The sequence below is a fragment of the Perissodus microlepis genome, chromosome 7 (assembly GCF_051167445.1).
Source record: "Perissodus microlepis isolate ML-2025 ecotype Zambia chromosome 7, ASM5116744v1, whole genome shotgun sequence".
Taxonomy (NCBI): Eukaryota; Metazoa; Chordata; class Actinopteri; order Cichliformes; family Cichlidae; genus Perissodus; species Perissodus microlepis.
This window is the reverse complement of record NC_140467.1, coordinates 6,969,663-6,985,056: the sequence shown is the minus strand read 5'-3', so window position 1 is coordinate 6,985,056 and position 15,394 is coordinate 6,969,663. Positions and strand designations below refer to the sequence as shown.

At 41.0% G+C, this 15,394-nt stretch overlaps 1 protein-coding gene, 1 long non-coding RNA gene and 1 other non-coding gene across 4 annotated transcripts; all 3 read left to right on the top strand.

The window, feature by feature from the left end:
- The first annotated feature begins 4 nt into the window (after positions 1–4).
- On the top strand, positions 5–3,466 carry LOC146382411 (Golgi apparatus membrane protein TVP23 homolog A-like). 2 transcript variants are annotated; one of them, XM_084933043.1, is made up of 6 exons: positions 5–341; positions 2,386–2,530; positions 2,620–2,709; positions 2,803–2,928; positions 3,012–3,140; positions 3,242–3,466. In XM_084933043.1, exons 1-6 carry the CDS (start codon positions 301–303, stop codon positions 3,266–3,268), a joined length of 558 nt encoding a protein of 185 aa, XP_084789169.1. In that variant the 5' UTR covers positions 5–300; the 3' UTR covers positions 3,269–3,466. The 2 variants fall into 2 exon arrangements, with proteins under 2 accessions (XP_084789169.1, XP_084789168.1); XM_084933042.1 differs by lacking the exon at positions 5–341 and adding an exon at positions 359–686.
- Positions 162–234, top strand: trnar-ucg (transfer RNA arginine (anticodon UCG)). Its single transcript has one exon. It is a non-coding gene; the product is annotated as a tRNA-Arg (tRNA).
- A 1,362-nt stretch (positions 3,467–4,828) lies between the features above and the next one.
- Positions 4,829–15,017, top strand: LOC146382410 (uncharacterized). The gene is made up of 4 exons (XR_014800643.1): positions 4,829–4,991; positions 6,477–6,697; positions 8,496–8,765; positions 14,547–15,017. It is a non-coding gene; the product is annotated as an uncharacterized LOC146382410 (long non-coding RNA).
- The last annotated feature ends 377 nt before the right edge of the window (positions 15,018–15,394 follow it).

Genomic DNA, 15,394 nt, shown 5'->3' with positions numbered 1-15,394 from the left:
TTCAAAAAGAACTGATTGAATGAACACAGCGGACAGCGATTCGATTATGTAGCATGGATAGCGCTAGAATATTCATTTTAAAAAGTGCTATACACGAATACCACAGGGACTATGAAGAAAATGTTAAAACTGCAAAATACTAATAATGACATCGCAATGTGGGCCGCGTGGCCTAATGGATAAGGCGTCTGACTTCGGATCAGAAGATTGCAGGTTCGAGTCCTGCCGCGGTCGTGTATTTTTGTTTGTTTTGTTCATTCGGAATTGCTATTTTAACTGAAGTGTAGCGTAGTTGTCAAAATGTATCGGAAAAACACAAAACGCTTTGCCGCATATGTAAGGTATGTGAAGAATCAAAGCTATTTTAAGCCCAGTTTCCTGATGTGGATTTAAAAAAGTAACCAGTGTCGCTGTCGGTCTTATTTCACTGCAACACCTGGCTCGTTTCAGCGTTCAAATACAGCCATGCAAAACTGGTATTTACTTGGTAGATTTTGATTTGTACATATCTAAGATCACGGTGCCAGTGGAGATCTTTTTTGATTATTGTCCTTGTCGAGATTGTATTACAAACCCTCGGGTGATTTAAACAGTTTTTAGCAGACGATGGCGGATGCAACTGAGGATGTCGAGCTGGACTTTGCAGCTGACGAGCAGGAGAGGGCGCGGAGAAGCGCAGTCATAAGGTGCACTGCAGGAAATATCAACACAGCAGCTGTTTTGTCTTCCATAGTGTCTTTTCAGCTTTGCATTATTAGGTTTTTTGTTTTTTTGAAAACTTGTTGAGCAAAAAAAAAAAGCTGGTGCAAATCCCTGGACAGATGGAAAGATCACTGGTACATCTCAGGGCCAACATAGAGACAGGAAACAGTTGACACTCTTACATGATCTAATACTTATTTGTCTTTCCTGAACAGGTTTACTCTTAAAGTTAACTCCATTCTGGGAGAGTGAATGTTGAGTAGCTTCTGCTCAGCTCTGTTGAGAATCATTAAAGCGATGGTTAGGACTTCCAGCCAATCAATCAATCAATTGAAACAAACTATTATGGATTTTAAAATAATATGGTTTTCATCAGTACCCAACTCTAAAATCAGGAAATTAACTAGGCTAACTAATTATTTTCTTCTTCTATTGTCTCTTTTTTTGCCATAATTTTCAGGTAACCTATTTGAAAACAGCGTAGTAAAACTGGAAATTCTTTTTTTTGGTGTGCCATCCCAATATTTTTATTATGGCCACCCCATGAAACAATTCTGGAGGTGCCCCTGGTCTCATCATATGGCAAACTCTAATTTCAGGATTTCAGAGGGTGGAAACATAGTCAACACCTGTTTTTAATCCCGTCCAGCATGTAATGAAAGCAGATATTTTCTGTATGCAGTTGTACTTTGGGGGCTGTGTAGCTGATAGAGCTTTAGTTTAAATATAAATCACTAGCTATTAGAGTACCAGGCATAAAAGTATCAGTTCAGACTATAACAGAACTCATGCCTGGACTCTTCAACACTCAGCTCATTAAGCACATTACAAGTGGACATGAATATGGCAGAAAAATGTAGATAAGCATGCGGAGTGCGTTTTTTACAATGCCATAAAACTAATGTGGAACAGTCTAAAATTTTAGATCAGCAGTAAGTGGTAGAAGAAGGCCTAAATGACCAGAGGAACACCTTCCCACCCGATAAAGGTGATCATGTAACTGGATTCATGGGCTGTCTAAGTACCTAAAATGACGCTTCCAAAGCAAACATCCATTTCATCCTGAGGGATCATCAGTGGATACCTCAGATATGGATCTGAATCTCTTTGCTTGATTTAAAGAAAACAGCTCTGAAGTCATAGAAATCACTAAAATGGTAAATGGCCTGCATTTGTATAGCGCTTTTCTAGTCCTTAAGGACCCCAAAGCGCTTTACACTACATTCAGTCATTCACCCATTCACACACACATTCACACACTGGCGATAGCAAGCTACATTGTAGCCACAGCTGCCCTGGGGCGCACTGACAGAGGCTAGTACTGGAAGTTTTTTGTGAAGGTTGAAAAGGCTAAATCTACACAAACAAGTGGTGTCAGAAAAACTACTAGAAACATTAACTGGAGATCACAAAGGTCAAAGCAAATAAATACTAAATTGAAACTGAAGGTGGAATAATGTTTACAGACCTTCTATTCACAAGTACTCTTGAGTGACTATTGACTGTGAAGGTTTGAGTTCACATCTTTATGAACTTCTATTCACAGAATAAAACCTATCCTGCAGGTTAACTCATTTTGCATGCACACTATCATTTTATGTTTCCATACATGCTCACCTGTATCTGTTTGAAAGCTATCTGCGGTCACATCAGGCTTCTCGTTTCCAATCCCTACAATTTTAGACACCCCATGGCCTCCTTTTTCCACCTGTTCTTCCGAGTGGTTGCCATCGTTGTCTATCTGTTATGTGAGTGGATCAGCAAGAGCTTTGCGTCCTGTTTTGTCCTGATCATAGCTCTGCTCTCGTTTGACTTTTGGTCTGTGAAGGTAAGACATCAAACAGTTTGTGTGATCTAGTTACTTTTCTGTGGCTTTCTTTAACTTTGCAGGATTTAATTGCTCACGCTTGTTTTCAGAATGTGACCGGCCGTCTGCTGGTGGGGCTGCGCTGGTGGAATCAGATTGATGAGGATGGAAAGAGCCTCTGGGTATTTGAGGCCAAAAAAGTAAGAGGGTGTTTTGTGCATTTTGAGCAATAAAAATTAGCGATTTTGACGTGTTAACCCTATAGTGTTTGCTTTGTTATCTGTGTGTATAAGTCCCGGAATAGTAACACTGGAACCGAAGCAGAGGAAAGGATATTCTGGCTGGGCCTTATCATCTGTCCTCTCATCTGGACTTTCTTCTTCTTCACCTCCCTCTTCTCTCTGAAGATTAAATGGCTGGTGAGACTCCCTTTGCTTGCTTTTCTGCATATGTGCCAGATTGCATATTGTCTCTCTCAGACTCGTCTGTCTGCCTTCCTCAGTCTGTGGTGGTAGCTAGCATTTCCCTCCAAGCAGCAAACCTTTATGGCTACCTACGCTGCAAGGCAGGCGGGCAGGATGGCCATCCTCCAGGCAACCGCTCTTTCACGGGACAGCAGCTCCCCCAGCGTGTGAGTGACTGGCTGCATCATGTAGCATCTGCTGTTGTTCTGTTAACATGTCATTTCACATTAATTTTATGAAGTGCGTCTACTTTTTTTCTGTCTTTCAGCCAGATATCATCTTTGGAATATTATAATGGTCCCCCCCCACCCCCCACCACACACACACACACACTTGTAAGCTGCCTCTTCCCCAAGATTTCCACTTTCCACAGACCGCATGTTCCCAAATGGCTTTGTGTGCTGTGTTGAGCTCTGTTTAATGCTGTGAACTGTTTATTGCACATCCTGTCTGTGGATTGGTGTTGCTATGCTTAATAAAAGATAAATCCATATTACAGTTATTGCTCATGATTTAACACCACACCTCAAAGACTGTCACAAGGTAGGCCAAGGCGCATCAGGGTAAACCAAATCAAACTTTTTTATTAATGTTTTTCACACATAACCTATTGGATTTTTGCATTATTAATAAATATTTAATGCATATATACATAATTTACACTGGCCATTATCAGCCAGTTTTAATAGACTGTCTTTTTTTTAGGCTCAGTGTGCTTGGTCTTTGCATAGGTCAAAAAAAGTATTTTGAAAAATAAATGACCATAAAATTTGGAAGGAAACTGAAATGCAGAGGGAGTTAGAGTGAAATCAATTATTAAGAGAGGTTGAGTTGACATTATTTGCTGTAAACACAACTAAAGCACATTCAATTTGTGTATTATTTATGGTGTAGTTTAGTTTTAAAGAAGTAAACAAAAAAAGATTTTTAACCGTGTTAGGGAACTGTTCGTTCTGCTTTTGGCCATGGCCCCTGGTGCTCATTTCCCACACTTCCCACACAAACCATCGAAGATCCTTTATTGGACCAAGAAAGCTAACCCCTTATTCCAGCCCTCCAAAGACACTTTGCAAAAGGCGCGATTTTTTGTCTGCATTTACGAAAAGCTTCATTTCTGAAGTGGAAAAATTCAAAGAAAACAATGTGGCTGCATGCGGTCACCATAGTTGCTTTATGACTTTGCAAGCTGCAAAGTGTGACTTGTTTAAAATGATTTTTAACCATATATATAACGTTAATGTTAGGGCCATAACTCTGAAAATGAAAATGTGTTCATATATACGTATATACATTGATTTGCGGAGAGCACGGTACTCTAATATAACAGCACATTTAAGAGATATAATACTGACGTGATCTTGGTTTAAGAATAAAGAAATATTTTTAAAAGGATTGCAAGACATGTTCTTTTTATTTTATTTTTTCTTGTTTCCAAGTCTTCCCATTGCAGAGGAACAGGGACAGAAATTGGCCAACGCCAAATTTTTTGGAAACAGCGTGAATAAGAAGTCCTTTGAGTCTTTGAAAAAATGTCATGACTCCATAAGCTGGTGTGATATTGTAGAAAGCTCTTAGGACAACAAATACTAAACAGATCTGGAAGTGAGATAATTTTATCCATCTGTGCCTTTTAGTGTAGTTTTACTACTACGACTGCTGCAGGTGGTAGTAGAGAAGAAAAGGGGGGGGGGGGGGGGAGTTATGAAAGAGCCAGGAGTGAGACGTCTTCCTGATATCGGACCGTCTTTGGTGCCAACGGCCGCCGTGATTGGTCAGGAAGCCTCCCTGGTCCTGGCATGACGTCACTGCGGGAGCGAGTAATCAGACGGTAGAGGAAGCGCACAGGCTGGAGGAGAGGCAGAAGCTGGAGCACCGAGGATGAAAGCGGACTCATCCGTGAGCGGCGGCGCTGATTCTCACCGAGGGCCCGACGTGAATGCAGAAAAATGAGTCTGGAAAATTCAGCGAGCTAAAGTTGGGGACATTTGCCTCCAGAGTTCGCTTTGCTTGTGAAGCAGGTAAGAAATTGAGGTGGAAACAGGGAAGATTTGCACGCAGAGCATCACATCTTCTTTTTTTTTTCAGGCTCTGAATCTCTCCAAATGTCATGTCCATGTGGCTTACGCAGAGGATTTAGGGACACTGGCAATCTCTGCTGAGTATACCTGCTGGTTAATATCCACGGGGAAGAAATATGCAATTTAACCACCAGAAACGCCCTCCTGTTTCATTCTATTTCTGCGAAAGCAGGTGCAGGCTATGATCTTTAAACAGAAAAGAAAAATCTTATTCTCTAAATTACCAGAATAATATAGACTGCTACACTCCTCTGCCTGTTGTTATGATAAGGAACAAATTGGTTTCATGCGTTAGTTTATGCGGATAATCCTTGTGATGTGTCTAGTTTTAGAAGAAGTAGGCCAATCGCAACTCTCATTAAAAGTAGGCTGCCCTTGCCCCCAGGAGCCCTAACGAGCCGAGAGCAAATTAAAACATCTTACCCACCCCTCCAACCAAACCCCAGCTCAATTTAGATTGAGAAGGTTTTTATTTATTAATTTCATTTTACGAGAGTCAGCTTTTGATCTTGAACTAGCATCATTTTAGTCCTCTGCATAAGCGCGGTGTCAGGATCACGGTCATGCTTTTAGGACGACATATATATATATATATATATATATATATATATATATATATCTTATTACAACGACATGCCAAGTTTTGACCATGATGGATAATTAGAATAATAATTATCCTTGGCAGTCGTTTGTTACAAGTCATATAGTGATACTCTTTATCTCGCCTTAAATAGTTTTTGTTATTATTGTTAAGATGTTGTGTTGTGCAGAATACAGGTCTGTCCTACAAAATGAACTAAATAACTGTAGGTTATTATCGAAGTATCTTTCAGCTCTGTTGATTTTTTCTTTTTTTAAAAAAAAAATCCAACTAAATGCTTAAAGTAATATTTCAAACAGCTCCTGCACGGGTTTACACTAGAAATTTTGAAGTTAAAAAGTATGAGAATTTGTATGCTAAATATTGTGATTTGTGTAGCTGCAATACAGGGGTGTTACCTGCAAGATATGCTAATGTAAGCGTTATAGCCTGTTGTGTGTACAAAACGCCTGATTTGATTTTTCTAATGAGTTAATATTTATTTATTTGTTATTATTATTTTACATTTTAGATGCATGACAATTGCACACATGTAGAGTACAATTAGGTCAGGCTGATCTCTGTATTCAGCAGGCCTTCAAACAGACACCTTATCACGGCAGGACAAGAAATGTGTGTCGGCTTCTTAAACCACCAACATATGTCAGCATAAAGACAGTGCATATCTTCGTATCGTGAACGTGCGGCGTTTCATGCATCTTTTACTCCATGTAGAGACGATAGCTTTTGCTCCTTTTTTTATTTTAATATAAAGATGCAGAAATGATCTGGGAGTGTATTTTTGAATATTACGGGCCTACTAATGCAGCTTCACCTCCTTCTAGATATCACGCCAGCATCATGTCGGACTACAGCATCAGAGAGTGTGTGAAAGGGGGTCTGTTTTTGTCTTTGGTTATCTAGCTGTATGAGTGTTAAATACCTGTCATAAAGCTAGATAACCGAAAGTAGAAATGACTTCCGTAGCCTTGTGTGCGTACCCGAAAGAAAAGGGCGCTCCGGCTTTAGAGTCACCAAGTTGGATTTTGAAGTTCACCTCCAACAGGTAAGAAAACGTCCTGCTTTGAGGCTGGTGTTAATATTCGTGAATTAGATAGGCAACAAAATGTTTTACTAGAAGTGTGTAAAGTAAGATTTTAGTGCTGAATTTAAATTTATAAGGAGTTTCTCTCACCTATAACCAGTGCATTTGTGGGCCTTCCATTGTAGGATATGTCAGTTTCGTACAACCTTTATTTTATGGTAGAAGAGTAGAAAAACAATTTTCTAACAATACTACTTTTAATTTATATTTTAATTTTTTAACCTACTATATAAAAACAGCCACAAGTGCAAATAAAATGATCTGACATCTCAATCAGGACTCTACCCCCAGGCATCTTTTACCTTTAAACTTATGCCCCTCAGTGTAACCTGAGGGTTCATATGAGCTTTAGGATTTGAGCCTGTTTCAGGGTTGTCTATTCACGTCCTTTGCAACATGGTGTTGAATGTAAAGCAGGTCACCCAGTGGCTGGATGGGGAGCAGTAGAGACTCAAAGACCCAAAATTTCACCATTCGCAGGCATTGGTCCACTGATGCCAGTAAAGCATCATGTGAGAAAAACTTTATTGTCAAAAAATTAATTAACAGTATTTTAAAAATCCAGTCTAATAAGAAGGGAAGTCGTAGCAGGAAAGGTGAACAGGCAAACAGGTCATACTACCAGGACCCTGAAACTACAGCTAAATGGAATTCAGCCATTATTCATTTGTGCTCTTCTTACTTCTTTCTGTAAAAACACATCACATTATCACAGCATAGAGTCAAATAACTTTACTTATTATTAATTGCACTTATTAAACCACACTTATTATTATTATTTTCTTTCTTGAGGACCTCCAATATTCCTCTTAAAGTACCTGCTTCATGATACACTGGCATGTTCCCCTGGAAGCCTATAGTGAGTGGGTTGTGATCTTTTACAATTTACCCTCTACTTTGTCATTCATTTACTTTTTCCTTCGCTGAAGAGTATTTGCCATTTATTTTAAACACAACATGCAGGTCCGATTCTAACTTCATTCAGGAGAAAGAAAGGGGAAGCTAATGCTTTGTTCCAGCAGGACTGCTAATAATGCCGTTGAGTGGTGTAGCACCCTGCTAATAAAAACACTTGGTGTCTGTATTTAAAGCTGTAGCAAATCTCAGAGCCTTTGGGATACATTGTGTCTCGCCTCAATGAGAAGGCCAGGGCCATCCTGTAGACAGGAGCTGAACTTTTCAACTTGGTACTTCAGCGCTGTTCGGTGCATACGCTCAACCCTGAGAATGTCTCTAAAGCCTAAAGAGCACCAAAGTGAGATGAGTTTTCATTCATTCTGTTAACTACCTATTGCTGTAGAGCTTGCGGTCAAATGCGGCTAATTGCTTCGTTTCACAACGAGATATTGGATATGTGAAAAGGCCGTGGTCCAAGTCTTTTCCAGAGCTTTCCCTGTTATAGGTAGCGTGTGAACATGACGTGCCTCCTTAGTGAAAGGGAATAAAAATACTTGAGGCTTTATATATGGGATGGTCCAAGGAATTCTTGATTTAACCTTTGAACTTTGTATAATATGAAGGATTCTCTTGGTGGTTTTATGGCAAAAACATACAAAAACACACAAGCATGACAAGAGATGGGACTGGGCTATGAAGAAGCAAAGCTGGTGAAAGCTTTTAAAGTTTCCATAGCTGACTGATTTATGCTTGTTTACAGTATGTACAGTAGGCCGTGTTTAGCTATAGTGATACCTTAAAATGTGTAAAGCACTTTTCATATTTTACTCCTCTCTTTTCTATTTTTCTGCTCGTATTGCAGGCTTCTGAATAACACTGAAAGCTGTGGGATTCCTGAAAGGATCCACCATTAGAAGAAAATAAAAAGAAAGGATCTCCCCTCTCCCACCTTCACCCCTTTTTTGCCCGAGAGCCCCTGATGCCATCTGCACTGCCAATGTGGGTGCTTGGCCTGTGCCAGGAGGGGGACAAAGACCCTGCCGGATACCCTGCCGGAGTAAGGGCTTGCACAGAGGAGCCATCTTGGGAGATGTTTGCCGTGACACCTAAAATGGCTGGGCTGGCACACGAGGTGAGCTGCATCATAGCTTTCTGTTGGGTACCAGTGGTAATGGTGGTGGTGATGGTGGCCAGGAGGTGGGAAGTGTGACTGTGTCTGTGTGTGTGAGAGAGATGGGGGAAGGGAACAGGACGAAGGATGAGGGATGAGGGGAAAGAAGAGTTTCCCATTTCCTCCCCAGTCACACATGGCCTCTCCCTTTTCTGCTTTCTTCAGCTCCTGCTAATTAGCAGTTAAGGGGTGATGTGAGGGTGGTGGGTGAAGAAGGGTGGTGGTAGTTGATGGTGGAAGGGAGGGGTGGGGGGGTTGCTGGGTAGCAAACAAAATTAATGAGCTGGCACTGGTTGAAGGAAACCTGCCATCCTCTCCTGTCATGGTGCTTCTTTACTCCCTGATGCACACTAGGCAGTGGTGTACGGCGTGTTTCCACCTGACAAACCTCGGAGATTAATTCATGCAAAACGGCTTTTGTTAGGAAATTTGCATCGTGATATTTAGCACAGCATCTTTAAGCGTCTTACTGTGGCGAAAATCTGAGGACGAGACAAGCAGGGATCCTGATATTTCTCCTGTGGGTGATCACACGACTGTCTTTAAAAGTAAAAGCATTAGAGTTTAACAATTAAATTTACAGTCTGAAAATATTCGGGTTTACGAAGCAATTCCTTGTGTGTAATACTGATATTTTATCATTCATGTTGCAGTGCAGACACTGCGCTTGCATGTAAGTTTTGAGAAATAAGAAATGGGGCAGTGAACATACCTTATTATAACTGTTAACGCTGATTGAAGAGCTCATATATAAATTTAAGCATTAGCGCTCGGCGTTTAATACTGATTACAGCTCTTTCTGGTGTAATTGTACTGCTTCGGTGCTTGCATGTGATTAGAAACTTTAGTTAACAGGAAGGCTAAAAACGTCTTCCAAAATCTGGCAAGGGCAAAATGACACTGCTAAATATCAGTGTAAGTGTAGAGCAGAGCAATCCAAATCGTCAGCAGCACCAAGCCTGTAACCCTACACGCGCACGCCCGGAAAAGCGTCCTCATCGTGGCGTAGAGCTGCCCTGTACCCCCGGTGACTCCGGCAGCGACCTGGAGCAGAAAAAGAGACACGTGAGCGTGTGTGTGCAGGGCCAACATGTGCAGCTGCAGTGCTCGTGTGTTAATGAACAGCACCGTGCGTTTTCACATTATCATTCAACCCCGTTCTTTCTCACCCCACCCCACCTCAATAGCTGCTGCCACCCCCCCACTCCCTACCCATTCCCCCTCGAAAAGCCTGCTTTCCCACTATTGTGGGAACTGGTGGTGCGGTGGACCTGGGCTGGGGGGCAGGGTGGGAAAGACCCTCCAGACTAGACATGAGCAGATGCCTGAGACATTAGACTGTCGTGCAGATCACCGGGGTCGGACGAGCCACTGAGTTTTAATGTGTGTGCAAGTGTATGTGGGTTTGATATGTGTGTGATGGGGGGTGGGGGTGTAGTTCAGGCCCTGGAGTGCCACCTGACTGTTCATTAGTCTATTCAGCCTCCTCTCCATGTCTGAAAGACATGGAGATGCTGTATTTTGTGCTAAATGAGAGGGATTTCCCAAGCATGAGGCCTATACCCTGTCACACGTAAAACCATAGCCTGTCTTTAGATCATATTGGAGGCAACAATTCATTTTCATATTTGTACATTTTTTTACATTAAGAATTTGATTTGATTAAAGATTTAAACCCTCACAGTGTGTCACTTCCTCTGCCTTGCACTCCTTTATCTTATCTCAATTTCCTATCTGGATGAGAGTTAATGCAAACACCGTCTACAAACTCATGCTGCTCTCAGATTGTAAAAAAAGAAAAAAGAAATCATACAAGACAATTGGTGGCACAACATACCACGGCGAATGACTCAGCTAAGGCGATGGATGTGCTCTCGAAAGCTGAATGATGTAACCCACGGATAATGATTATTAATGAGCCTCATACTGTACGTGTGCCTCCACAAGATGTGTAAGGCATGTGCAGCCCACATGTCAAAAGATTATTCCCTCTCTTTATTCATATAAAAGACTCAGAGCTGTCTTTACAATTGCATTTGTGCTGCTCATCTGTGATATACAGCATATTGCTTCAGGCAGGTTTGACAGAAGAGAGGAAGCACTGTGAAAAAAAAAAAATCATTTTGGAGACATTATAGCTTGCTTAATGCTATGTCTCCGTTGCACATCTCCATGACACATTAGGGGAAACAGAGGAGCAAGGAGGGGAATGATGATGAAATTGGGTTTTTAAAAAAAACAAAAAAAAAACAAAGGTAAAGATTGGGTTATCAAGAGAAGGTTAAAGACACTGGAGCTAAATGTATATGCGTGCATGAAAAAGAGGCAGCAGGTGTAGCACATGGGCAGCCATGTTTGAGCCACCATCTGCATTTACTGAGGAAGTTAGCTTGTGCTAGCCTGTGCAGTGCCACATTAAAGCCATCTGCAGCTGCGAGGAGCTGGGCATCGAAGACGGAAGAGTGTGCGTGTGTGTGCTTGAAAAGAGTAAGGAGGGCTATCAATTTGTATGTGATAGCCGCAGCAGTCGGCACAGACAGCGTGGTCAAATAGAGGGGCTGACTGAAGCCAATAAGTCAGGAAAATGTATTTGCGCTTAATACCAGAAGTGCTGTAGATGTAAAGAGCTTTTACTAGTACTTGAAGGGTGTTAAAAATGAGCAGCATGTACAAATGCACACAGAATATTTCTTTGTCTAATGGTTAATAAGAGCTGTATTTCTTACTAAACGCAATGTGGTGTGGAGGGGGGATAGCATGAGTTGATTGCAAATGAGCAAAAAATAAGTGATAAGTGTTGATTTAGATAGTGAAACCGCTTAAGACTCGCGTGGTTTTAATCGTCTCGGAAACAAAGAGTTTTCAATCAAGATGGTCTAAAATGAGAGCAGCTGAAGAGTGAGGTCAGCAGCTCTGACACGGTGTCGGGAGGATTTAGGATATAAAGGTCCTCGAATCTTCCTCGGCACACTGTAGATACTTAAATATTCATTCTTCATTCTTTCGTTCCTTCTACTTGTACATAACTTTAAATTTGACAGAAAAATGTATTTCCCCTCAAGAAAATGGCAGAATAGAGATGATTACCTTTCCTTCCTTTCCTCCTTCTGTTATTCATTATTAACTATGTATTGCTTTTCCTATGTGAGATTTTCAGTGCAGGGAAATTATAATGTATGACATGATGAAGTGACAGTAGCCGGTGCTCACTTCCTATTCTGTGTGAGTTCAGCGCCGTAGCCATAGTAGCGATAAAATGTTAATACCGTATAGCTCCTGGGTTACCTCTTCACTATGTGTGGACAGTATTAATGTTTTAACGGCTCTGCTGTGGTGTATAAAGCACAGCTCATGGGCCGCCCATAGTCTTGGATGAGGTCCAATGTGGGTCAAGCGAGGCTCATTGGGACCCTTTAATGCAACTTTGGCAGAGACTAATCTTGCACAAAGCCCAATGCTAAGTATCTTAGAGCAAGATGGAGAGAAGTTTCTACATCCAAGGCTTTGCAGATTACGTCTGTTAGCCGTGGCATCCCTGAGTAGGGGTCCTGTATGCTCCAATGAAAGCAGGGGAGAATTAGGTGACTGAGCCTTTAATACAGTGGCCCTTTGTAATCATATCAGTAGATGAGGTTCTGGGTTGAGGAGAATTACATTGAATCCTTGGAGTGACCTCTTTTTATTTTGTGAATGTAATTTTATTCAGTAGTACCATGTGCGAGTTTGATACAGGCAAAAGCATAAAGAGACAAAGAAAGTGCAGAGTACAGCGTCTGATGCAAAATGGCTGTACGACCCAAACTCTGTGTCAGAAATCAATTCAAGTTCAAGTTCATGGTTGCGACCGCTCTGTCTGCAGCCGGTCAGGGAGTTAAGAGTGTCTGTGACCACCCCGGAGTACAAGAGGAGGAGGAGGAGGTGGTGGTGGTGGGTGCGGGGTACATAGCCTTTGACCTCTGTTAGTGTTGCTATGGGAAAGAGGCCGGTCGGCTCAGTAATGTAAGGCTGAAAAGGCCGAACTGTCAGGGCTGTCCAGCAGACGTCAACCCCCCCCATGATACACACACATGCACACAAGCTCTAACTCATTCACACACACTCACAGATGGCACGGGCCAGCTTGGGAATGTTCGTTGTGAGAGAATGCTTTATGTTCATCAGACGCTGTTATAATTCATCCAATCTTTTGAGTCTCCACCTCTTCCTCTGCACATTCTGTTAGACTTCTTCTGTCTCATTGTGTGTGTGTGTGTGTGTTAGCGTGTGCATGTGTGCATGTCACCCAATATACAAATACTGTGATAAAGCACTTGTGAGAAAGGAAACCAATCCTACGTTGCAAACAGAGCTCTTCAGATAAAACGTGCTCCCTGCAGTCAGAAGAAGTCCGCAGAGAAAACATTTCACTAAAAAACAAAAAATATCCAGCGTATTGTCAAATAGTGAAATTACACAGCAAACAAAGCATCGCTTGTGAGCAGAAAACTCACTATACACATGCACATAGTGCATATTTCCGTTTCGCTTAAGCCTCACTATTGTTGTTCTTACAAGCCAATATCTGTGCAATCTCCAACTTTGCATGTAAGACTGTGATCTAATTAATAACGGTGAAAAGCATCTTCTGTGGCCCCAACCTCAACCCATGAGTTATTGATCTCTTTGGATAAACCTGTGGATAAAATAATCTGTTGCGATGTATATTTCTGTGTCTGCTCATTTGAAATGGTCAGTGTTTGATGTTTGAGTGACTGCGTGTCAGAGTGGGCATGCAAATCCACTGATTGTACTATGTGCATGTTCCGTGCCCCCTCTGTGAGCGTGCGCAAGTGTGGCCTCATTTAAGGTTGCATTCATTCAGGGGAGGGGTCTCACGAATAAAAGAGCTCCTATTTGCATACGCTGCATGCTGTCTGCAGAGAGGGAGCAGTCAAAAAAAAGATATCAGAGGTGGACAAAGAGAACGAGGACAAATCCTTCATTGTGGGGTTGGTGGGAGAAAGGGCTCATCTGAATTGGGGAGTGGGTGGAAATTGACAGAGAAAGAGTTCGGGCTGGTTCCCTGTAGGGATAAAAGCCTTAAGATCCCTTCATGCATACAGCCTGCAAATGGAAGAGAAGAACAACATGCAGAGCACAGGGGTCTTTTTCTTTTTTTTAACAGTGCATGAAAAGGAAGTTTGTTTTTCTGAAACACTGCTTACAATCTTTAATGTATAAATTAAAAAAGAAAGAAAAAAGAAATCATGCACAACAAATTCACTATTGGCAAAACAGACTCATCAACCTTTGGAATAACCAAAGAGCTGCTTTGGTTTGCAGAATCGTTTTCAGATTTTATTCTTAAATGTTTCCCCACAGACTCGTTTTTATATGGGGATGTTATTTACCCTTTTTATGTGTTGTTTTACCCGGTGGCCCTTTGTTCTTTGGGTTAATTTGTTTCATTGTAAATGTTTGCTGTTTTTAATGACTGCTCAGCATTTTGTAAGCTCTGAAAATGCTCTGCAAATAAAGCTTTTAATTATGAATGCTTAACGTACTAGCTCATGACAAAACTAGCACATTTTCATATTATGTTGTCAGTGGAATGTGTTCCTAAATCGAGACTGTTTGCAAGAATACCTTCACTTTGCTTTTTGCACCCAAAATGTGAAACGTTACTCTCATTCAGGGCAGAAGAGTTTATGGAGCCAAGTTCGATTCTCATGCTAATGATTGCCTCCATGCTTTCTTCCTCAGGATGGGACAGGACCTGCATCTCTGCACTCTGTAGGACTCTGAAGGCGTGGAAGGAAACTCATCAGACTGTTGTCCTAACAGAATATAAAATTTAACGAAACTGAAACCTGAGTGTATCATCGAAATTTAGTAGAAACAGCAGGTTTACTATGAAACACATTATTCAAGATCAAGGCCTTGGTTAAGCAAAAACAACAAAACCCTATTTTAAGACATTGTGAATGTAATGCCATATATGATCTGACATGTTTATACTGATGTCTTTGTGTAAAAACTGTTAATAAATCACTTTTTCCCCACTAAATAATGTTTGTATAATTTCACAGTAAATGCCTGCTTTTTTAAATTAATTAAATATTTTATTGTAATATGTCTAAAGTGTATTTTTTAATAAATATAGATTATTTTATTATTAATATCCTGTCAGTAACAGCTACTTAAATAATATAATAAAATAATATGAAAACATTACCCCTGTGTTTGACTCTTGTTTTCGAGCAACACCGTGCTTTATTTTGGTGATCCGATAGGCGAGGAAGGACCATATTGTGAGGCTGGATTATTACAGAGCTGGGAAAATAAAACACGAAACACACACATATTTATAATGTCCCTCTCTCTCTCTCTTTCTCTCGCTCGCTCGCTCGCTCTCTCTCGTGAGAAGGTGTTTGAGTGATCTCGCATTAAGTTTTAATTAGGAGAAGCAGACAAAGCACCGTGTGTGGGAATGAAAAGTTCATCAGCCGAAAAATTCAGTTGCCAAAACGACCCTGTCCGCTATTAAACACAATATAATAATAATAATAGCCTTCATATTTTATTTATCAAATGGATCTTATTTGAAACAT